Source organism: Corticium candelabrum, chromosome 22 (assembly GCF_963422355.1).
Source record: "Corticium candelabrum chromosome 22, ooCorCand1.1, whole genome shotgun sequence".
NCBI classification, from domain to species: Eukaryota; Metazoa; Porifera; class Homoscleromorpha; order Homosclerophorida; family Plakinidae; genus Corticium; species Corticium candelabrum.
The window spans coordinates 62,701-85,773 of NC_085106.1; the positions used below are offsets into that span (position 1 = coordinate 62,701).

The 23,073-nt window shown below is 35.8% G+C and overlaps 4 protein-coding genes across 7 annotated transcripts in view; 1 reads left to right on the forward strand and 3 right to left on the reverse strand.

Annotated features, from left to right (window-relative positions):
* LOC134197459 (uncharacterized) overlaps positions 1–1,779 on the reverse strand; it is a 1,911-nt gene extending 132 nt beyond the window's left edge. The window contains exon 1 of the mRNA XM_062666789.1: positions 1–1,779. This exon is cut by the window's left edge and continues 132 nt beyond it. Coding sequence (XP_062522773.1) covers positions 16–1,722 — 1,707 coding nt within the window. The 5' untranslated portion in view covers positions 1,723–1,779 and the 3' untranslated portion in view covers positions 1–15.
* The window catches only part of LOC134197525 (sortilin-like), a 14,583-nt gene extending 9,817 nt beyond the window's left edge, over positions 1–4,766 (reverse strand). Inside the window, exons 1-4 of the mRNA XM_062666865.1 lie at positions 4,511–4,766; positions 3,567–3,629; positions 3,405–3,493; positions 1,939–2,038 (exon numbers count right to left, since the gene is read on the reverse strand). Coding sequence (XP_062522849.1) covers positions 1,939–2,038; positions 3,405–3,493; positions 3,567–3,629; positions 4,511–4,765 — 507 coding nt within the window. The 5' untranslated portion in view covers position 4,766. The remainder of the gene's footprint in view (positions 1–1,938; positions 2,039–3,404; positions 3,494–3,566; positions 3,630–4,510) is intronic.
* Positions 4,767–7,639: 2,873 nt separating this feature from the next.
* Positions 7,640–11,416, forward strand: LOC134197529 (gluconolactonase-like). Its single transcript, XM_062666871.1, has 5 exons — positions 7,640–7,870; positions 9,024–9,128; positions 10,179–10,313; positions 10,596–10,866; positions 11,039–11,416. The coding sequence occupies exons 1-5, from the start codon at positions 7,652–7,654 to the stop codon at positions 11,257–11,259; spliced, it is 951 nt and encodes a 316-aa protein (XP_062522855.1). The 5' UTR covers positions 7,640–7,651; the 3' UTR covers positions 11,260–11,416.
* On the reverse strand, positions 11,285–23,058 carry LOC134197526 (pseudouridylate synthase 7 homolog). 4 transcript variants are annotated; one of them, XM_062666866.1, is made up of 18 exons: positions 22,942–23,058; positions 22,785–22,863; positions 21,823–22,006; positions 17,926–18,064; positions 16,281–16,389; positions 16,144–16,221; positions 16,006–16,071; positions 15,472–15,534; positions 14,554–14,679; positions 14,177–14,238; positions 13,081–13,235; positions 12,882–13,008; positions 12,719–12,747; positions 12,319–12,436; positions 12,046–12,115; positions 11,913–11,972; positions 11,588–11,679; positions 11,285–11,522 (listed from the first exon to the last, which is right to left on the reverse strand). In XM_062666866.1, exons 1-18 carry the CDS (start codon positions 23,048–23,050, stop codon positions 11,398–11,400), a joined length of 1,791 nt encoding a protein of 596 aa, XP_062522850.1. In that variant the 5' UTR covers positions 23,051–23,058; the 3' UTR covers positions 11,285–11,397. The 4 variants fall into 4 exon arrangements, with proteins under 4 accessions (XP_062522850.1, XP_062522853.1, XP_062522851.1 ...); XM_062666869.1 differs by having other exon boundaries at positions 22,964–23,052; XM_062666867.1 differs by having other exon boundaries at positions 22,785–22,873; positions 22,942–23,020.
* Between the last annotated feature and the right edge of the window lie 15 nt (positions 23,059–23,073).

Below are 23,073 nucleotides of genomic sequence, written 5' to 3' on the forward strand. Positions count from 1 at the left end.
TTGGAAAAACACAAATTAACTAGCATCATCTAAAAGTCTCTCCACTTTCCTGTAGATGACTCGAGCATTGGCTTTTTGTAGCTGAATGGACATGCGCTCCCTCCAATGTGTCTTGAATGAGGAGGCATTTGTTGTTCCATAGGCATCCGTTGATCTACTTGACAAATGCTGTAGGTACATTTCTGCTTGTTGTCCCCATCGACCAAAATGTTCCAAGACTAGTGGGACTGCTGTCACTGTTTCCTTACCAAGAAGTCGTTCTCTGCTATATTTTTCCGTTTTCTTCTGCTCTCTCCTGGATGCTGCAGCACCTTCCGTAGATGCTGATGCTGAAATTACTTCACTGCTCCAGGGATGTGCTAGCGAAATGTCTAAATCTGTGTTGGACCCTGATCCAACATCGAAAACTGTTATGTCAGGGCGGTTGTCAGATGTAATGTATCGATGACGTGGCTCTCTGTGATGGTGCATTTGTAAGCTGCGCAGACAGTCTGACCATACATTTGCAATACACTCATGGGTCCAGACTGGACCACCGCCCCACTTACATGTTAGGAGATGGTATCCACAACTGTCCAGAAAAGAACCACAGTCACACTGACGAATACAGCCATCGAAGGGCATGGCTAACCCCAATCTCAAGCAAGCCGCCAAACGAAAATCGCGGGAAACTAGTGCGAGCTTATTTGAGGTGGGCATAGCATTCAGCCAGGCTCCAGTGCCCTTGCCTTGAATCGATCTTAGCCTAGCAGCATCTCGCTGGGAGGGGGCCTTCTCGATCATTGCTGACGTCTTTTCTTTAGCGTGTTGCCGTGTCAGCCTCTGTTGTAGTTTAGTTGGAACTTGAATCATTTCAGTAATATCTGTCCCATCACTGCCAGCCTGCATCAGCGAAAATGCTATCGATTCCTCGACACCATTTGAGTTGACTAGAAGATCCAGTGCGGATTTGAGGTCTGGATAACGAATAGGCAGATGAACCAGAGTGTGAACCCAGGACGAAAGAAAAGCAAATCGAGAAGTGCTGAGGCATGGTGACATGCTGAAACCACCAAACCTGACCGGCAGTGTAGCTTGCATCCAGGAAGAGTCAGTGAGGTGACTATATCCCAATACGTGAGTGAAGGTCTCACGAGAAATCTTATCATGGACCTCGGCAGCTGCCTGAAGTCTGTCAGGGCAAACTAAACGTGCTAAATGGTTCATGCGAGGAACATGGCAGAATCGTAAAAGAAGCATTGCACTCTGTACCTCTCCCAACTTCATCAACTGCTCACACAACAGCCTTCCACTCTCAGCATATTGGCTAGAGGCTGCAGACACATACTCTCTCTTGCCTATTGGAGCCCCAAGAACTATAGTCCCATCGCTAACTACAGGTATGGCATCTAGATCAGATCTGCTTGACATCAGAGGTCCAGATGGGGAATAGATCTCACACTTGCTGGAAGAAATTTGAAGACCAATATTAGAGAATGCTGGTCTTAGATAATCCAGGGACGACAGAACATCATCTTTCTCCCCCACCAAAAAGATGTCATCTAGGTAGGCAAGAACTCTGACAGTAGGAAATGAACCCTTTAAATCTGACAGAACTGAATGTATACCGGTTGAGAACAGAGCTGGACCCAAGGGGTCCCCTTGGTGGATTCCCTCTTCAGATGGAATGATGACAATACAATCGCCTTGCTGGTAGACCAGAGAGCTACTGTGGGAGTACATTTGACGAACGTGAGGATAAATTTCTGGGTGGAAATTAGAGACTTGTTCAAGGAGATGATGCCTGTGTAGTGAATTGAAAGCATTCTTGACATCCGTTTTGAGAACGATATAGTCCGGCCTCGTCTGTCTGCCTGTCTGTGTATCTATTTGTCTGTGTTTTAGTTTGTCTGTTTTATGTATGTCAAATAACAGCAAAGTTGAGGTATTTAGACATACATAAGCCGGATCAAGTGGACTTCTCAGCATCCCTCTATCATCAAGAATAACTTCCTGCTTTATTGCATGACTGATGTCTTTAAATGTTCGACCATCATTCCTACATACAAATGCATCACACAAAAATCAAGAACCAGTATCATGCATGTAACATATCTTACTGCTGAGACTGTCTGTCTGTCTATCGTCTGTCTGTCTAGGTATGTCTGTCTGTCTGTCTGTCTGTCTGTCTATCTGTTTGTCTGTCTATATGTATGTATGTATGTATGTATGTATGTATGTATGTATGTATGTATGCTTGTCTGTCTGTCTGTCTGTATGTATGTATGTATGTATGTCTGATTGTCTGTCTGCCTGTCTGTCTGTCTCTATTTATGTATGTATGTATGTATGTATGTATGTATGTATGTATGTATGTATGTATGTGGCTCAATTGGTTAGAGCGTGGAGTTGGAGATTGGAAACATCCGGGACCTTCGGGTCAGAGTTCGAGTGTGGGAGGGCCACATACATAAGTTCCCTTGGGCAAGGAACTAACATACAATTGCCTCTCTCTCCGGAGTGTCAGGTTCTGTCCAAGAAGCAAAGAAGAAGTTTACATATAGACAGTGATTGCTGATAGTGTTTCAATTGTATACTAGTATCGTAGATTGTATACTAGTATCAGAAAGTATAGTAGCAAGTACTTAGTAGTGTCTGCAGTAACCTGGGCCCTAAGGGTCCTTGTAACAAACAAAAAAAAATGTATGTATGTATGTGGCTCAATTGGTTAGAGTGTGCAGTTGGAGATTGGCAACATCCGGGACCTTTGGGTCAGAGTTTGAGTGCGGGAGGGCCACATACATACATTCCCTTGGGCAAGGAACTAACATACAATTGCCTCTCTCTCTGAAGTGTCAGGTTCTGTCTACAGCAAGTACAGCAAGTGTGAGGTACATTATAGTGACTTCTGATAGTGACTTCTGATACAGTAGTGTTAGATTGCAGAATAGTCATTACAGTATCGAACCTGGGCCTTAGGGGCTCTTGTATGTACGTATGTACAAAAAAATGTATGTATGTATGCATGTATGTATGTATGTATGTATGTATGTATGCATGTATGTATGTATGTATGTATGTATGTATGTGGCTCAATTGGTTAGAGTGTGCAGTTGGAGATTGGCAACATCCGGGACCTTCGGGTCAGAGTTTGAGTGCGGGAGGGCCACATACATAAATTCCCTTGGGCAAGGAACTAACATACAATTGCCTCTCTCTCCGGAGTGTCAGTTCTGTCCAGCAAGTATGAAGTATGAAGTATGAAGTATGACGTATAAAGTACAGCAAGTATGACGTACCTAGTGACATGATAGAGTGACTGTTGAAAGTTTAGAGTATAGCAAGTTTATGTATGTACGTATGTACAAACAAAACAAAAAATGTATGCATGTATGTATGTCTGTTTGCTTGTCTGTCTGTCTTACGATTTCCATAATCTTGATGGAGATGCTACTCTTCTAATCCCAGCAATCGTAAACACAGCATATGAAGATGTTGCCAAGGCTAAGATACCCTACACAATCAGCAAACAATAGAACATAAACCAATCTGTACGTAAAGAACAACTACAATCACACAACACTCACCTTTCTGTTGTTCCCAACCCACTGAACCTCCATCGCCTTGTGCGTCTCGTTCACAAAATTATGCTGCGACAAACTTAAATTACACACACACACACACACACACACACACACACACACACACACACAACACACACACACACACGCACGCACGCACGCACGCACGCACGCACGCACGCACGCACGCACGCACGCACGCACGCACGCACGCACGCACGCACGCACGCACGCACGCACGCACGCACGCACGCACGCACGCACGCACGCACGCACGCACGCACGCACGCACGCACGCACGCACGCACGCACGCACGCACGCACGCACGCACGCACGCACGCACGCACGCACGCACGCACGCACGCACGCACGCACGCACGCACGCACACACACACACACACACACACACACACACACACACACACACACACACACACACACACACACACACACACACACACACACACACACACACACACACACACACACACACACACACACACACACACACACACACACACACACACACACACACACACACACACACACACACACACACACACACACACACACACACACACACACACACACACACACACACACACACACACACACACACACACACACACACACACACACACACACACACACACACACACACACACACACACACACACACACACACACACACACACACACACACACACACACACACACACACACACACACACACACACACACACACACACACACACACACACACACACACACACACACACACACACACACACACACACACACACACACACACACACACACACACACACACACAACCACCAACAATTAGCACAGATATTTTACAATCTCGATCTTCATAAAATCAATAACTAATATAATTAAACACTAATCACGTGACCGAACGCCTCCATATTTCCTTCTCTATTGTTACCGTTTCGACAGTTATATCCACTCTGCCTGCACTGATCGGTGTCTTGTAACATTTCTTTAACAAATCTATTCCTGGCGGTCCTTCTAAAGTCGAAACAGAAACGTCATTTCTCTTTCTGATGGAAGCGGAGAGTTTGGAGATGAGAGTGGAACGACGTGTAGAGGATCGCTGTCTGTGAGATTTATACATGCTTAGAGATACACTGTGAGAGATGAGAAGTGACCAAACGAGAAGGAAATGGACAGACACGGACATCCTGCAGGTGATCAACAAGCATGCGCATACTTAGCGTGCGTTAACAAATGGAATGTCTGCAATTTCGTATAAAATAAATTAATTAACACGCTTGATTGTAATGTAATTAATAAATTGTGATTTAGTAAAAATGCTGTCGAGTGCCAAAAACGTGTATAGAGATGACTTTGGTAGCGAGCCAGTATCCCGTATGTCGATCTACTTTATGTACGGAGCTTCTTTGGTTCCGAAAAATTTGTAATTCTTAAATTGTTTAATTAACAGGAAATGTACGCTCAAAAATTTATGAGCGCGTTTTATTATTATTATTATTAATTAATATCAACTTTTAGTGCACAAAATGTCTCTATTTACCTTTTTAGATAATACAACCACATTCACTAGGTAAACAAACTTGATAAAGTTCAAGTATGTAACTGTTGCTAACAAGCGCTAACATTAATTTTAATTTTTTAATTTAACTTATTTAGAAATTACGTCTACACGTGTACTTAGCCTTACTACTAATAGTCAATGTAGCCATCAAATTTGGTCTATTGGCACGCTTGCTACTGTCCAACAACTAATTTATTCTTTTGGCTATAATCAATAAAATTTATAATTAAACATTATGAAAACCAAAGTCTTTGCTGTGCCCGGAACCAAAATTAATTAATTAATAGTATATTACAAATTTACTAATTATTTTATTTTTATTAATTATAGTATATTACAAATTTACTAATTATTTTATTTATATTAATTATAGTATATTATAAATTTACTAATTATTTTATATTTATAAATTATAGTACATTACAAATTTACTAATTATTTTATATTTTATTAATTATAGTATATTACAAATTTACTAATTATTTTATTTTTATAAATTATAGTATATTACAAATTTACTAATTATTTTATATTTTATTAATTATAGTATATTACAAATTTACTTATTATTTTATATTTTATAAATTATAGTATATTACAAATTTACTAACTATTTTATATTTTATTAATTATAGTATATTACAAATTTACTAATTATTTTATATTTTATTAATTATAGTATATTACAAATTTACTTATTATTTTATATTTTATTAATTTTAGTATATTACAAATTTACTTATATTTTATATTTTATAAATTATAGTATATTACAAATTTACTAATTATTTTATTTTTATAAATTATAGTATATTACAAATTTACTAATTATTTTATTTTTATAAATTATAGTATATTACAAATTTACTAATTATTTTATATTTTATTAATTATAGTATATTACAAATTTACTTATTATTTTATATTTTATTAATTATAGTATATTACAAATTTACTTATTATTTTATATTAATTATAGTATATTACAAATTTACTTATATTTTATATTTTATAAATTATAGTATATTACAAATTTACTAATTATTTTATTTTTATAAATTATAGTATATTACAAATTTACTAATTATTTTATATTTTATTAATTATAGTATATTACAAATTTACTAATTATTTTATTTTTATAAATTATAGTATATTACAAATTTACTTATTATTTTATATTTATTAATTATAGTATATTACAAATTTACTAATTATTTTATATTTTATTAATTATAGTATATTACAAATTTACTAATTATTTTATATTTTATTAATTATAGTATATTACAAATTTACTTATTATTTTATATTTTATTAATTATAGTATATTACAAATTTACTAATTATTTTTTTATAAATTATAGTATATTACAAATTTACTAATTATTTTATTTTTATAAATTATAGTATATTACAACTTTACTTATTATTTTATATTTATTAATTATAGTATATTACAAATTTACTAATTATTTTATATTTTATTAATTATAGTATATTACAAATTTACTTATTATTTTATATTTTATTAATTATAGTATATTACAAATTTACTTATTATTTTATATTTTATTAATTATAGTATATTACAAATTTACTTATATTTTATATTTTATAAATTATAGTATATTACAAATTTACTAATTATTTTATATTTTATTAATTATAGTATATTACAAATTTACTAATTATTTTATTTTTATAAATTATAGTATATTACAAATTTACTTATTATTTTATATTTATTAATTATAGTATATTACAAATTTACTTATATTTTATATTTTATAAATTATAGTATATTACAAATTTACTAATTATTTTATTTTTATAAATTATAGTATATTACAAATTTACTAATTATTTTATTTTTATAAATTATAGTATATTACAAATTTACTAATTATTTTATATTTTATTAATTATAGTATATTACAAATTTACTTATTATTTTATATTTTATTAATTATAGTATATTACAAATTTACTTATTATTTTATATTAATTATAGTATATTACAAATTTACTTATATTTTATATTTTATAAATTATAGTATATTACAAATTTACTAATTATTTTATTTTTATAAATTATAGTATATTACAAATTTACTAATTATTTTATTTTTATAAATTATAGTATATTACAAATTTACTTATTATTTTATATTTTATTAATTATAGTATATTACAAATTTACTAATTATTTTATTTTTATAAATTATAGTATATTACAAATTTACTAATTATTTTATATTTTATAAATTATAGTACATTACAAATTTACTAATTATTTTATTTTTATAAATTATAGTATATTACAAATTTAGTAATTATTTTATATTTTATTAATTATAGTATATTACAAATTTACTAATTATTTTATTTTTATAAATTATAGTATATTACAAATTTACTAATTATTTTATATTTTATAAATTATAGTATATTACAAATTTAGTATTACACAATTTCGATAATCCCCGTATATACACACTAAGTTTCAACATGAGTGACAGACCGGATGCAATTAGGATCGAAATTTTGAACGACGTCGGACGATCTGTCGTGGACGCGGATGCTGAATGGAAAAAGCTTGCCAGCGGATTTGCTTGGGCGGAAGGTCCCGTTTATCTGACGTCTTCAGACTGTCTGATTTTCTCTGACATTCCAGGAGACGCAATGCACAAATGGAGTGAAGGTGTCGGACTAGAGACATTCAGAAAGGTAAACGAGACTTTAGCAAACGTTATTGCTCTCTGTTCGCGTTTACATCAGACTTTCGAATTCAGTTTCTAACATGATATCACAAAAAACCGTATTCTAGGTCTGTTTGCGGCGAAATATAAAAGCGCGAAAGCCCAGATTTTTTACACTAACAAGACTAAAAGTAAACAGAGCCCAGTGGCCAGTAAAATGATACCTCAAGAGAGAGCCTTGGAATCCGGACCTACGCGCGAGGATACGTTCGTCGATGTTTTTTTTACTAAAACTAGTAAATGAAGCTTGTTTACACCGTCGCTTGAGGGCTACGAGCGTGCGTGTGTGTGTGTGTGTGTGTGTGTGTGTGTGTGTGTGTGTGTGTGTGTGTGTGTATTGTGAAGTAGCTTAACTTTACAATACAAACTCAAGTGCATCATCATAAACTTTCGAACCTAAAGTGCAAGCAAAAGAGAGCAATTAAAATTTTAAAGATTTTAATAGTAAACTAATAATAAATACAAAAATTATAAATAAATAAAATAGATAGTAATATAGTATAAAATAATAAATAAATAAAATAGATAGTAATATAATATAAAATAATAAATAAATAAAATAGATAGTAATATAATATAAAATAATAAATAAATAAAATAGATAGTAATATAATATAAAATAATAAATAAATAAAATAGATAGTAATATAATATAAAATAATAAATAAATATAATAAAATAGATAGTAATATAATATAAAAATATTAAATAAATAAAAATACTAAATAAAATAAAAATAATAAATAAAATAAAACAGATAGTAATATACAGTATTGATGTAATTTAAATATAAAAATAAATAATTGTAATAACTAATTAAAATTTAGCATTTAACCTAACCTCATTGGTCAATACCTTATTTGGACAATATTGTGTCTGTTTGTCTGTCTCTTTGTTTGTCAACTTGCACTTTACAGGCAACATCAACATTAAGAACACTAGTAGTTTAGTATTATAGGTTTCCTCTCTTCTTTGCAATATAACAATGTAAGGAGTTGAGTCCCAGAAAATGCATGATGTTGATATTTTTACATTATTAATTAATTAATTAATTGAACCTGATAACACTATTATTGGGAATGACATGGTTGTTATGTTAAATGGTATGGTTGATATTATAGCCGAGCAACTTTACAAATGGAAACTGTTTGGACAAGATTGGACGGCTAGTGAGCTGTGAGCATAAAGGAAGATCAGTGACACGCACTGATCTGACGACAATGAAGGTTGCTCACACTATAGACACTTGACTGTCTATTGATATGTTACAAAAGTGGTAGTTTGATATGTTTTGTTTGTCTGCCTGATTGTTTGTCTGTCTGTCTGGTTGTTTGTCCATCTGTATGTCTGTCTGTCTGTCTGTCTGTCTGTCTGTCTGTCTGTCTGTCTGTCTGGCTGTCTGTGTATCTGTCTGTCTGTCTGTCTGTCTGTCTGTCTGTCTGTCCAATACATATATTTGAAACATGAATCTAGCAACATACAATATGTAACTACGAGTCAAATTATACAGAATCACCTAGAGACTACAGATATTAACTACTGAACCAACTGAGAACTAAAATTACATTTTCTAACTACTAAAGAACCCAAAGAGGGTCCAGTTATTACAACACTAATTATTGGAGATGAAAGCGGCTTGTTTTTGCGTGGACTCTGCAACCCAAGGATGACATCTTGCGTTGGATTACTCTAGCATTGCATCGCTGTAATTGAATGCTGAACCTTTTCCGCCAGTGATCCATATGTCTGTCTGTGTATCTGTCTGTCTGTCTACCTGTCTGTTTTCTGTCTGTCTGTTTGTCTGTCTGTCTGTCTGTCTGTCTGTCTGTCTGTCTGTCTGTTTATCTGTCTGTCTGTCTGTCAATGGTAGTATATTTTCAAACATGAACTATTGTACAATAGCAAATAAAGGCTAATTACGAGTCCATACAGATTTCAAGTTCTATAAGATTATAAGGACATAAAGTCCTTGTTTATGCTAGAATGCTATTTATGTCAGATGCCTTCTTCTGGAACACACGAGCATTGCACCGCTGCAGTTTGATGGCAATTCGCTTCCTCCAGTAGTCTTTGAATTTACTTGCATTTTGTCGGCCTTTGTCACCTCTTGATCTTTTTGACAAGGTGTTTAGATAGCTCTCTGCATTTTTCCCCCATCTCCCATAATGTTCTAATACTAGGGGAATCACCTGTACAGACATACCTCCTGGATGTGTTTCTGTCTGTCTGTCTGTCTGTCTGTCTGTCTGTCTACTTATACTGATTTGTGTTGCTAGGTTAACGTAGTTGTTGATCATCATGATGGTAAACCCTTCAATTCACCCAACGATGTTGTGGTCAAGTCCGACGGTTCGATTTTCTTTACTGATCCTGATTATGGCTGTCAGATAAATGAGGGCCACGGAAAGATGGTAAAGTTAGGGCAGCATCCATCCGTTCATCTGTTTGTCAATTGGTCTGTCTGTCTGTCTGTCTACCTGTCTGTCCATCCCTGAACCACTTACTTAACATATAAGTATTTGTGATTATGTCTACCCGCTGACACACACACATACATACATACATATATACATACACACACACACACACACACACACACACACACACACACACACACACACAACAGCTTAACAAAAATCTCAATGATACCGTTTGCATTTATCATAAATTTTATGACTGATGCTGTTTTGCAGCCTGAGCAAGCTGGAAACTACGTGTATTGTGTCCTACCCGGTACTTCAGTAGCTATTCCAGTCATCACTGATATGCTACGACCCAACGGCCTTTGCTTCTCTCCTGATGAGTCTTTGCTGTATGTTGCTGACAGTGGAGCTGCTAGGTACCCAAAGAATCACGAGAAATGTCAGATTGAATTCAACTGGAGCGATCCACACCATGTACGAGTGTACGACATTGTCAATGGACACGAAACAAGAAACAGTCGTCTCTTCAAGACGATAGAAAGTTCGTTTCATTTTTGTTTGCCTATCTTCTGTCTGTCCACCTGTATGTATGTGTTTTGCCGTCTATCTGTCTGTCTGTCTGTCTGTCTGTCTGTCTGTCTGTCTATATGTATGTACATATGTATGTATGTATGTATGTCAGCTTGTCTGTTTGATTTCTTTCCCTTTTCCAGCTATTCCAGATGGCATCCGGACAGACGTTCAAGGAAATCTCTACGTATCAACCTTCCAAGGAGTCGAAGTGTATTCGCCCAGTGGAACTCCCCTCTGCATCATCCACGCTCCAAATAAAACAGCCAACTGTTCATTCGGAGGGCCAGACAACACAACCCTTTACCTCACATCACTAGACACGGTGTGGTCTGTCAAATGCAACATCAAAGGCAGCGTCTAACTCACATGACAACTAACCCTTTTGAGTCACGTGACTACTTGAATCACGTGACTACTTTTGTCAATCATTTTCATACTTTTAATTTTAGTAATCACTTTTGTACCAGCCAGTAGCACACTTTCTATGTTGTTACTAATCTCAGTCATTGAGTGTTGTTTGAAATGCTGCCGATGTGTCAGTTTTGGTTACTTCTCGTAGTGCCATTGTGGCATAACACGACGATGGAAGAGAGAATTCCAAGCGAACTGCAGCCAGTTTGCCTCCTGCATGTCACACAAAATTACAGTTTCTATACGATTTCTATATAATATACAAGCTCATGTGTTGCCTTTTGTGTCGAGTACAAGAGACTTTCCTTCCAGCCTGTCGAGATCCGTGACAGTGAGAGGAATTGTCTTGTCATCATATGACAACACATCCCTACAACAGACAGGCATATACACATAACACAATATATAAACATTTATTTATGTATTTACGTATTTTATTATTTTATTATGTACTTTAATGTTTAAATTAGTAACTAATTATTATTTAATTAATTTATTCTGTAATTATTACTTTTTTATTATTTAATTTATTTTGTAATTATTATTTAATTAATTTATTATTTAATTTATTCTGTAATTATTATTTATGTCAATATGAGAAACCATGTCATATCCACAGGCTTCATCACAATCTTTCTGTATGACCCTGACAATGCATAATCTCTATCATAACCACACAAGCAAGAACATCATAAAACAATTGACAGAAGTAGCTTGAATTGAACTTATGGCCTACTTGACTCTGTGGTTGAGCATTTGCAGAGTAATGTCATCACCAGTAAGAATCTCTTCATACCATGAGCTGCCTGCACAATATACCAAATCAACTGCACAGACTACATACAACAGACAGACAGATAGACAGACAAACAGACAGACAGACAAGCAGACAGACAGATGGACAGACAGACAGACAGACAGTCACAATAACAGACAGACCACAAACAAGTAAATTAACAAAATAACAAAACCAGAACAACAACACAACTTTTCAATTTAGAACTCTTACTTTCATAACTAGGAAATGTTACATCAAATCCTGGCAAAGGAAGTACAACATCATGAATGCTGTAATTGTCTATTGTTTTCTCTGTTAACAGTTCCACTTCAACTCTTCGTTCAACTTTCTGTGCAACAGCAACAGTTCACACACACACACACACACACACACACACACACACACACACACACACACACACACACCACACCACACACACACACACACACACACACACACACACACACACACACACACACACACACACACACACACACACACACACAACACACACACACACACACACACACACACACACACACACACACACACACACACACACAACACACACACACACACACACACACACACACACACACACACACACACACACACACACACACACACACACCTGTCTCACTGTATCAGCTGATGTCAAATCTATACACACACACATTCACAACATCAAAGTGCCCACTCAAAACAAGATATATAAATACATGTATATATATATATATATATATATATATATATATATATATATATATATATATATATATATATATATATCATACTTGCTTTAATGACCAAATCTCCAACAACAGGTTTGAGTCCAAATCTCTGAACACGCCTGCTAACCACTCTATTCCACACTAAACTCTGATAACTGTGCACATACATCATACGTGTATTACGTGGGATCTAACACATCAGATAGAAAAATAATGTTAAAGTGATTGTCAATAAACAAAGTTGTGGCTTCAAAATACTGACAAAACTGAGTGCATTGCAAGCATCTCTGAGACCGTGTTTTTGTATTCCTTTCAACAGCTGTCGAGCAATAGTACAGCGTTGTGGCATCTTTGTTAGCGTTCTTGTCGCGTCTTTTGTCTCTGCCCACAGTTGGTGAGCAGTACTGACATCTACTTCTATACACAATAATACTAATATAAATAACTAATAAATATTAAATAAGTATATATACTAATATACATAATTAATAAAAAATATTATATAAATACATATACTAATATAAATACTAATAAATAATAAATAAACATATATACTAATATAAATAACTAATAAACATTAAATAAATATATACTAATACAAATAACTAATAAATATTAAATAAATATATACTAATATAAATAATTAATAAATAATAAATAGATATAAACATGTATATTAATATTAATATAAATAATTAATAAATATATATACTAATATAAATAGCTAATAAATTAATAAATAAATATATACTCATATAAATAATTAATAAATAACAAATAAATATATATTAATATAAATAACTAATAAATATATACATGCATATTAATATAAATAATTAATAAAAAATATTATATAAATATATATACTAATATAAATAACTAAAAAATAATAAATAAATATATATACTAATATAAATAACTAATAAATATTATAAATATATATATATACTAATACAATAACTAATAAATATTAAATAAATATATATACTAATATAAATAATTAATAAATAATAAATAAATATATATTAATATAAATAACTAATAAATATATACATGTATATTAATATAAATAATTAATAAATAATCAATAAATATACATACTAATATAAATAATTAATAAATATTAAATATATATATACTACTATAAATAATTAATAAATAATAATAGATATACATGTATACCAATATAAATAACTAATAAATAATAAATAAATATATATACTAATATTCATTAGTTATTTATATTAACTAAATATTTATTAGTTATTTATATTAGTGTATATATTTATATAAATACATATAATTAATTACAACAAGTTTTTATTTTTTTAATTAAAATTACAAAGATGTGCACTGACCATGAGCTTTCAGATTGAGAATGAGATCAATAGCTGTAGCCCAATTACTGTGTAGCAATGCTCTAAAATGTAAACAACAGTAGAGCAACCAAGTCGGATTAGTTCACTTGTCTCTTGATCTAAAAAGTATAAACCACTGAGGTGTCACACACAAATGTTGATACAATAAAACTTGTAGCTAGTATTTCCGGTAAAATACGCGCTAACATAATAAATCATTAATATTAATTTTATCATTAATATTGACTTAAACTCGTTCTATAAAATTTTACCAAAATTGTTTGCATAATTAGCAGTAAACGTTGACAAAAAATGTGATACGTTCACTAGATGGTCGTGTGCATGTGAGTGTGTGACAATGTGTTAGGAATTCGTACTTTCCAACTTCGTACGTTGGAATGCTGTAAGTGCCAAATCGCTGCATTCCAAAGTAGTTAATAAATCCTTTGTCTCTTAGTGATTGGAGACTCCGCTCTCTGCAGTCACAATCACCAGCAACATTTCTAGAAAAAATTGAGTACTATGTGGCATCAGATCTGTGAACTGTGTATGAGTCATACACAACAACTCATACATTCATACATACATACATGTACATACACACACACACACACGTGTGCACACGCGCGCACACGTGCATGCACACACATGCACATGCACACACACATGCACACGTACACACACATCCACACACACGCACACACACACACACACACACACACACACACACACACACACACACACACACACACACAAATGGACAAGTGTTAAGCCCTCCACGTCTTCTGACATCGACCTTGAGATCAGTTGCGGAGATAGCTCCCCTGCCTCTAGAGACAGGGCCTCAATGCGCTACGTGGAGTCTTGGGGCCAGCGCTACAATACGCCTGGAGCTTGGCCAGAGTCATCCAGGGGCACTGACAATGGCGCAGCTCTGAGACTGGACACCAAGGCCCACACGTACCCGTCTGCTGCATGATGTTGCTGCCAAGCCAGCGGTCATGTCCACCTCAGTCAATGACCAGGTACTCATTTATACTTCTGAGTCGAGAGAAGCAAGTGTGGATGAGTTTCTTGCTCAAGGAAACTGCGACAGTGTCGCCTCCACCAGGATCGAACCGTCAACCCTCATCATGGAATACAAGATCCCGGATGTCATCACCAACGCTCTACCATCTGCTCCCCCCCCCCACACACACACACACTTGTCACAATAGACATATACAAATAAAACATTTCTTTTAGTTTGTTAAGAGTCAAGGCTCAAAACATAAATCATCAAAAAACAATTTTACCTGAGAACAATGCAAAATCTATTGCCCCAAAGTTGCCCAAGACGAAGAGGCTCTTTCTCGTATCTTTAGCAAAAAGTTATAATTTATAGTAGATATATCACATTATTCTCTTGTCTGTTGCCTAACCATCTGTCAGTGTGTGTGTGTGTGTGTGTGTGTGTGTGTGTGTGTGTGTGTGTGTGTGTGTGTGTGTGTGTGTGTGTGTGTGTCTGTGTCTGTGTCTGTGTCTGTGTGTTTGTGTCTGTGTGTGTGTGTGTATGTGTGTTTGTGTGTGTATGTGTGTGTGTGTGTGTGTGTCTGTCTGTCTGTCCGTCCGTCCGTCCGTCTGTCTGTCTGTCTGTCTGTCTGTCTGTCTGTCCAATACATATATTTTCAACATTGAAATCTATAATCAACACAACTGTCTGTCTGTCTGTCTGTCTGTCTGTCTGTCTGTCTGTCTGTCTGTCTGTCTGTCTGCATGCATCATCCGTTCTCTGTCAAGTCACCTTCCACCCCAACTACCTGCCCATCATCACAAACAACTTTTCTCACGTAAAATTCCCAACTCTCATATTTCTCAAAATTTTGTTCAATTGAGACAATTTGTCTGCTGTCACCCTGGATAGTAAACAAACTCATAAAAATTTACACAAACTCTATGCTGTACATGCACTCAATAGAGCTACCAACCGATAAACAGAAATTCTCTGAACTGTGATCGCTCGTCTGTCTTTGTTGCCTGCATATGCAAAGTTTGATGCTTTTACACTATAAAGAGGTCGTTATGAATTTAAATGTTGTGGACTTGATGCATTAAAACAGCAAACTTCAAAAATTTTGAGAGAAGACCCACTGCATCTCCTGTGTCTTTATTCTCTTTGTACAGAACAAAGTGAGTGTAGTCACCTCGATAAGAAGGCCACCAACCACGACGGCCTAAACAGACCATAAATAGTTGTGTGCAAAACTGGATACGATGTTTAAACACAAAAAGATGGACAGACAGACAGACTGACAAATGACATTGACTGTACTGTAGATTGCTCTACCCAATTTTTCAGCCACTAAGTTGGCTCCGGGTCGTCTGCATTGTTCTCTTTTGAGTGTTACATGTTTGTTTGTTTTTAAAATCTAGTCCTAGTAAACTCTCATAGTTACAGAACTTTATATAGTTACCTTGCTAGCATTGTATTATAGATGTATGTTTGAAACAAATGTTATTTGACAGACAGACAGACAGACAGACAGACAGACAAGGGAATGGCAATGCCCTTGCCTTTGTTGGCAGATGAGTACGAATGTGAATGTGGAAAAACAATTGATGATAGAGAAGGGTATCATCTGTTGACTTGTAAATTTGGAGGTGGACCAGTGTGGTCTCACAACTCTATAGTTTCTGTGTGGGCAGATTGTCTCAGCCAGTTACATGTACCGTACTACATTGAACCTAAAGATCACTACACCACTTCCAGTGGAAGGCCAGACATCTATGTTGCGGAATCATTCTGCACGCCAGCAGCAGAATTAGACATTGCTCTATCACATCCATTCAGCAAAGACATCCTATCTAGAGCTGCTTATGTTGATGGTGCTGCCGCATCCAGAAGAGAAAAGATCAAACATACAAAGTATGACTCTCAACTGCTACCAGGAGGGTATGCACCAACAGCAATCCCTTTGGTATTTGAACATTATGGCAGATGGGGTGATGAGGCTCAACAGTTTTTAAAGACTCTTTCTCTCATGTCTTATGATGAGGACGATCATCAGAATGCATCCAATTTTACAACATATTGGAGACAACGTTTATCAGTTCAGTTACAACAATGTAACGCTAGAGTGATTACCAGGAAGACATCCCACTTACTGGAACATACAAGGAAAGTGAAGAGAATGAACAATACACACAATTATTAATGTGCTTTACTGTACAGCCCTATATAGGGCTGGTTTCTGTAGAGTTTTAGTTTGGTAGAGATTTTGTGCAATTGGGACAGTAGAGTTGCTTAGTTGTGTTGATTGTAGATTTTAATTTTGAAAATATATGTACTGGACAGACAGACAGACAGACAGACAGACAGATCAATGGATGAAGGATGGACAGACAGATGAACAAACAAACACACAAACAAAAAGACAGCAGATGAATAAACAGACCAACAGACAGACAGGCAAACAGACAGACAGACAGACATGCAGACAGACAGACAAATAAACAGATATACAGACAGACAGACATACGTATTGGACAGACAGACAGACAGACAGACAGACAGACAGACAGACAAAACAGACAGACAAACAAACATAACAATGAAAACACGATGACTTCCTGCAATGACTGTTTCTTTAGTTGATATTAAAACATACAAATACAAAAAATTTCAAACATATTTACTGTTGCTGTCCATCTGTTCTCTTTAAAAAATATAATGTCACTGTCATTACCAATTTTATCTTCACTTTGCTTACGTTGCTGCGATTTTGTTTGTTTTCGTACACAAATGATTTTCTGGCCGTCATCTGTGGTTTGTGTAAAACTTTCCAGCTGAGGAAACTCGACTTTGATGAGTACATGGAAAGCAGTACGAGCAGCCTTATCCTCACAAACCTGACACAAGAACAACAATAATAAATTATTAATATATAATAATTATATGCAGTAATATTATCAATAAAATATATAATGAAAATAAATATTAAAATGTAATACAACAATATAATATATTAACAAAATAATAATTAATATTAAATTGTAATACAATAATATAATATATTAGCAAAATAATTAATATTAAAATGTAATACAATAATATAATATATTAACAAAATAATAATTAATATTAAAATGTAATACAATAATATAATACATTAGCAAAATAATTAATATTAAAATGTAATACAATAATATAATACATTAGCAAAATAATTAATATTAAAATGTAATACAATAATATAATATATTAACAAAATAATAATTAATATTAAAATGTAATACAATAATATAATACGTGTCTGTCTGTCTGTCTTCTATAAGACCCTCACCTCAGTCATCAGGTAGAGGATTGCAGGGCATTTGGTTTAGAGAAACCTCATGGCTCTGGAACAGAAGGGTTGTCGACAGGGATCTTTTGGTGCAAAGGATCAGCTGTTGATCAACAAGCTGCTTACCGAAGACTGTAAGACCAGACACAAGAGCTTGATCATGGCTTGGGTGTACTATCAGAAAGCCTATGACAGCGTGCCACATAGTTGGTTGCTCCAATGCCTTCAGATGCATAAGATCAGTCCAGTCTTGTGCAGGTTCCTGTCACGTGTGATGAAGAGTTGGAGGACATCGATGGTGCTTTCTTGCAGGAACAGTACGATCAAGACAAGGCTTATGCAGATCAGGAGGGGTATTTTCCAAGGTGACTCATTTTCTCCACTTCTCTTCTATATGGCTCTCAATCCTCTGAGTAAGGAGTTGAACAGAATCGGTTACGGCTACCGGATGACCACTGGGCATGGTGAGACTGCCAAACGTCAGCTCATCAGTCATCTACTTTACATGGATGATCTGAAGATGTATGGCAGAAACTCTGATCAGTTGGATGGGTTGTTGCACACAGTTTGTACCTTCTCTGATGACATCCAGATGAAGTTTGGTCTGGACAAATGTGCTGTTGCACACATTTTTTCAACGGCAGGCTATCTGGACACAACTCTGGAGTGACAGTAGAAAAAACGAACACCATCAACTGTCTGGAACCGGGTCAAGTCTACAAGTACTTGGGTGTAGATGAGAGTAACGGTATTCAGCACAGCATGATGCGGGAGAGACTCCGTCGTGAGTACTTCCGCAGAGTGAAGGTGGTTCTCCAGACTGAGTTGTATGGTCAGAACAAGATTCTAGCCATCTGTCACGTCTCTACACATATATATGGAGTTTGGGAGGGACTAGAGATTCAGGGGAGGAGCTAAAGATATTTTTAGAAGCAGTCAATTGGAGGTGCAGTTGCCGGTCAGCGAGAGTGTGAGCGAGAGTGAGAGAGGAGAGGAGAGAAGAGAGAAAGAGGAGAGGAGAGAGGAGAGAATCAGGTGGAGAAAGTGCGTGCAAAGGACATAAGCACAACAGACAGAAGGGACAGAGAGAATTGGTGCTTACAGTTATAATTATTAACTGTTATCTACGTGGTGTTGAAGAGCTTGTGCGCATATGTGCATGAGTGTATTCATATATAGTCCGTAATACTAATTTATTCATTCACCACGAGTCGAACTACATCGTCTTCCGTGCACACCGAAGGCTCTTGGATTCTCGCGCGCGACACCATCAATGGGTTTGCACTACCGGTTCTCACTTACAGTTTTGGCGTTATTCATTGGGGGTGCACAGACCTGCAGCAGCTCGATCGACGGACCAGGAAGCTCCTCTCTATGCACGGTGTCCACCATCCTGCTGCAGACGTTGACCGACTGTACGCTCCTTGCAGTGATGGGGGTAGGGGGTTACAACAGATTGAGTCGACATATCAATCTTGTATTGTGAGGCTGAACTGTTACCTTGCTGACAGTTCTGATCCTTTCATACAGATGATACGGGAGTGTGACTCCGGAAAATCTTCACACTCAATCAAGCGCATGGCTTGTCGCTTTACTGCACAGCTGCGAAGGAGTCTTGCTTCAAATGACAAATTGCAAAACTTACACAGGAATGCATCCATCTCGGTTGAAGGTGGCTTCGAGCAAGTGCCTGAAACAGATGCAAGACATTACCGTACGTGTTGCAGTTCTCTTCGTGTGCGGTCCTGGAGCAGGAAGCCTATGCACAACAGTATAGCCGTCTCACTGAGCAACCGCCTGTGGACATGAAAGAGACCTATGGATGGCTAAAGGCAGCAAATCTTCCTACTGCAACTGAGGGACTGGTTGTTGCTGCTCAAGACCAAGCTCTTCGGACTCGGTAATATGAGCGCAAGATTCTACATCATGATGTCAGTCCTACTTGCTGCATGTGCAGTGTAGGTCTGGAAACAGTCAACCGCATTGTGGCAGGCTGTAGTGCTTTGGCACCAATGGACTACACTGATCGACACAATCAGGTGGCATCCATCATTCACTGGGATGTTTGTCGTCATTTTTTGGGGTTCCAGTGGAGAGCAGATGGTACCGGCATCATCCTGATAGGCTTGTGGAGACGGATGACATTACTATGATGTGGGATACCACCATCCCCACTGCCAGGAAGATCAAAGCCAATCGTCCAGACATCTGTCTCAGAAATAAGAAGACAAACACTTGTCTTCTTATTGATATCAGCTGTCCTGCTGATGGCAACATTGGCAAGAAACATGCTAAGTTGGCGAAGTACAGCGACTTGCAAGTGAAGATAAGCCGCATGTGGCATTGTCGAACACTGGTGGTTCCGGTGGTCTTGGGAGCTTTGGGCACAGTGCACGCAGGTATTGCACGGTGGCTGGACATTATTCCAGGTCATCACAACCTGCAGCACTTACAGAAAACAGTGCTTCTGGGATCTACTCGGATCCTTCGTAAAGTCATGTCTTCTTTCTAGACAGCCGTGATGGTCTAAGTACTTCTGAAGCAGGGTTTGCTTCCTGTACTTGTAATAGACTTTACAAACCAGACTGATCTGTTCGAGCACGACATAATATATTAACAAAATAATAATTAATATAATAAAAATTATTATTAAAATGTAATACAATAATACAATATATTAACAAAATAATAATTAATATTATACACTAGGACACCACTTATCCGACGGGCATGGGACCAAAAGGACGTCGAATAACTGAAAACGTCGGATAACTGAAAAGGTTGGATAACTGACGCATTTTGAAAAATGACTGCAAAATACTTAATTAAAGAAGCTCAACATCTAATTGTACATGTAACAACTAATACAGTACAACTTCTTTGACTAGGGAGAACACTAATGGGAACTGTCAAGACTTAAAGTAACCACTAATCTTAGTCTAGATCAATGCTTTCGCTCTTCTTGCTGTAGTTTTCATCAGCAGCCCATTCAGTAGAACCATTGTGCTTACTGAAACTTCAGATTGTTCTTCCATGTACTAAAGAACCGTTTCTAGAGCTTCACATTTAATTTGACGACACGTGGATCACGGATACAGTACTGTACGCACAGGAATTGTATATCCTAGTGTGCGCACAGCCTCGCAGTTCAGACAAGCCATGCACCGTCGGATAATCCGTGCTGTCGGACAAGTGGTGTCCTACTGTAAAATGAAACATAATCAACGAAAATAACAGTAAAGATAATAATGTAGCTGATGACAACATTACACAAAAAACACAATTAATTAATTAATTAACTACAATGTGCATGCATTCGTGTACCTTAATTTGTATGGATTCTGTGTTGCTGTCATTGTCAGCTACTTGTCTCAATTTGAGTCTGTCTGTTTCACTTAGTAAATCATGCTGAACAATGGGTTGATCGTTTTCTTCAACGGGTGTTGTGTTTGTCATATGGATGACTGCATGGTTCGTGTCAATTTCATAAACATTGAAATCAGAATATCTATAATGCCATACAATAATTAACTTAATTAAGGTAAGGATTAGTAAGCAAACCAAATGACACACACACACGTGCGTGCACACACACACACACACACACACACACACACACACACACACACACACACACACACATGGCGTGCCATTTGTGCCGTAATTTGCTATTTCTACTTAAGTAGAAATAATTCTACTTAAGTGAAATTCAATTCTACTTAAGTGGAATTCATTTCCACTTAAGTAGAATTCATTTCCACTTAAGTAGTAATCAGTTGACTTCAGTAAAAATGATTCTACTTAATTAAGTAGAATTCAGTGGTCTATTTTCACTAAAGTAGAATTCATTTCCACTTAAGTGGAATTCAGTTCAACTGAAGTGGAAATAACAAATTTCACTTAAGTAGAAATGGATTTCTACTTCAGTAGAAGTGCTGATTTCTACTTCAGTAGAAATGAATTCCACTTAAGTAGAATTGAATTTCACTTAAATAGAATTATTTCTACTTAAGTAGAAATAGCGAATTACGGCACAAATGGCGCGCCATACACACACACACACACACACACACACACACACACACACACACACACACACACACACACACACACACACACACACACACACAACATCTTGAGCTCGATCATTACAAACCATTCCCATAAACTTGCTCAACATTTCTTGTTACTGACTATCTACCCCATCAAACCATCAGAACCCACCTTCCACAATGACTCAATTTAATTAATTAATTAATTAAATTAAAAATTAATATTTTGCTTACCTTTGCTTGATAATTCCTGAGAATCTGTCAGAATTATTGACGTATTCTGTGATTCCAACATCAACCTCTTTAACATGACCTAATAATTACTAATTAATTATTATTAATTGAGATTCACACATTGATTTCAATAACTTAGCTAATGATCAGCACCAACCTCCATGACTCAAAATGCTTACATCATCGTCGTCATCATCGTCATCATCTGCATCTATTTTCCTGCGTTTTGCCGCATTTCCTCCACCCACTAAGCATTCGTCATCCATGTTGCACGTCCGATGACGTCAGA

Bases quoted from the DNA above. Each gene is read 5' to 3' on its own strand.
- LOC134197529 (XM_062666871.1), top strand. From the start codon at position 7,652: ATGAGTGACAGACCGGATGCAATTAGGATCGAAATTTTGAACGACGTC. The intron at 9,129-10,178 runs GTTGCTCACACT...TTGTGTTGCTAG, and splicing joins CTGATCTGACGACAATGAAG to GTTAACGTAGTTGTTGATCA. The intron at 10,867-11,038 runs GTTCGTTTCATT...TCCCTTTTCCAG, and splicing joins TCTCTTCAAGACGATAGAAA to CTATTCCAGATGGCATCCGG.
- LOC134197526 (XM_062666866.1), bottom strand. From the start codon at position 23,050: ATGGATGACGAATGCTTAGTGGGTGGAGGAAATGCGGCAAAACGCAGG. The intron at 12,748-12,881 runs GTATGATATATA...GTGTGTGTATAG, and splicing joins AGATTTGGTCATTAAAGCAA to ATTTGACATCAGCTGATACA. The intron at 12,116-12,318 runs GTAAGAGTTCTA...TATATTGTGCAG, and splicing joins AACATTTCCTAGTTATGAAA to GCAGCTCATGGTATGAAGAG.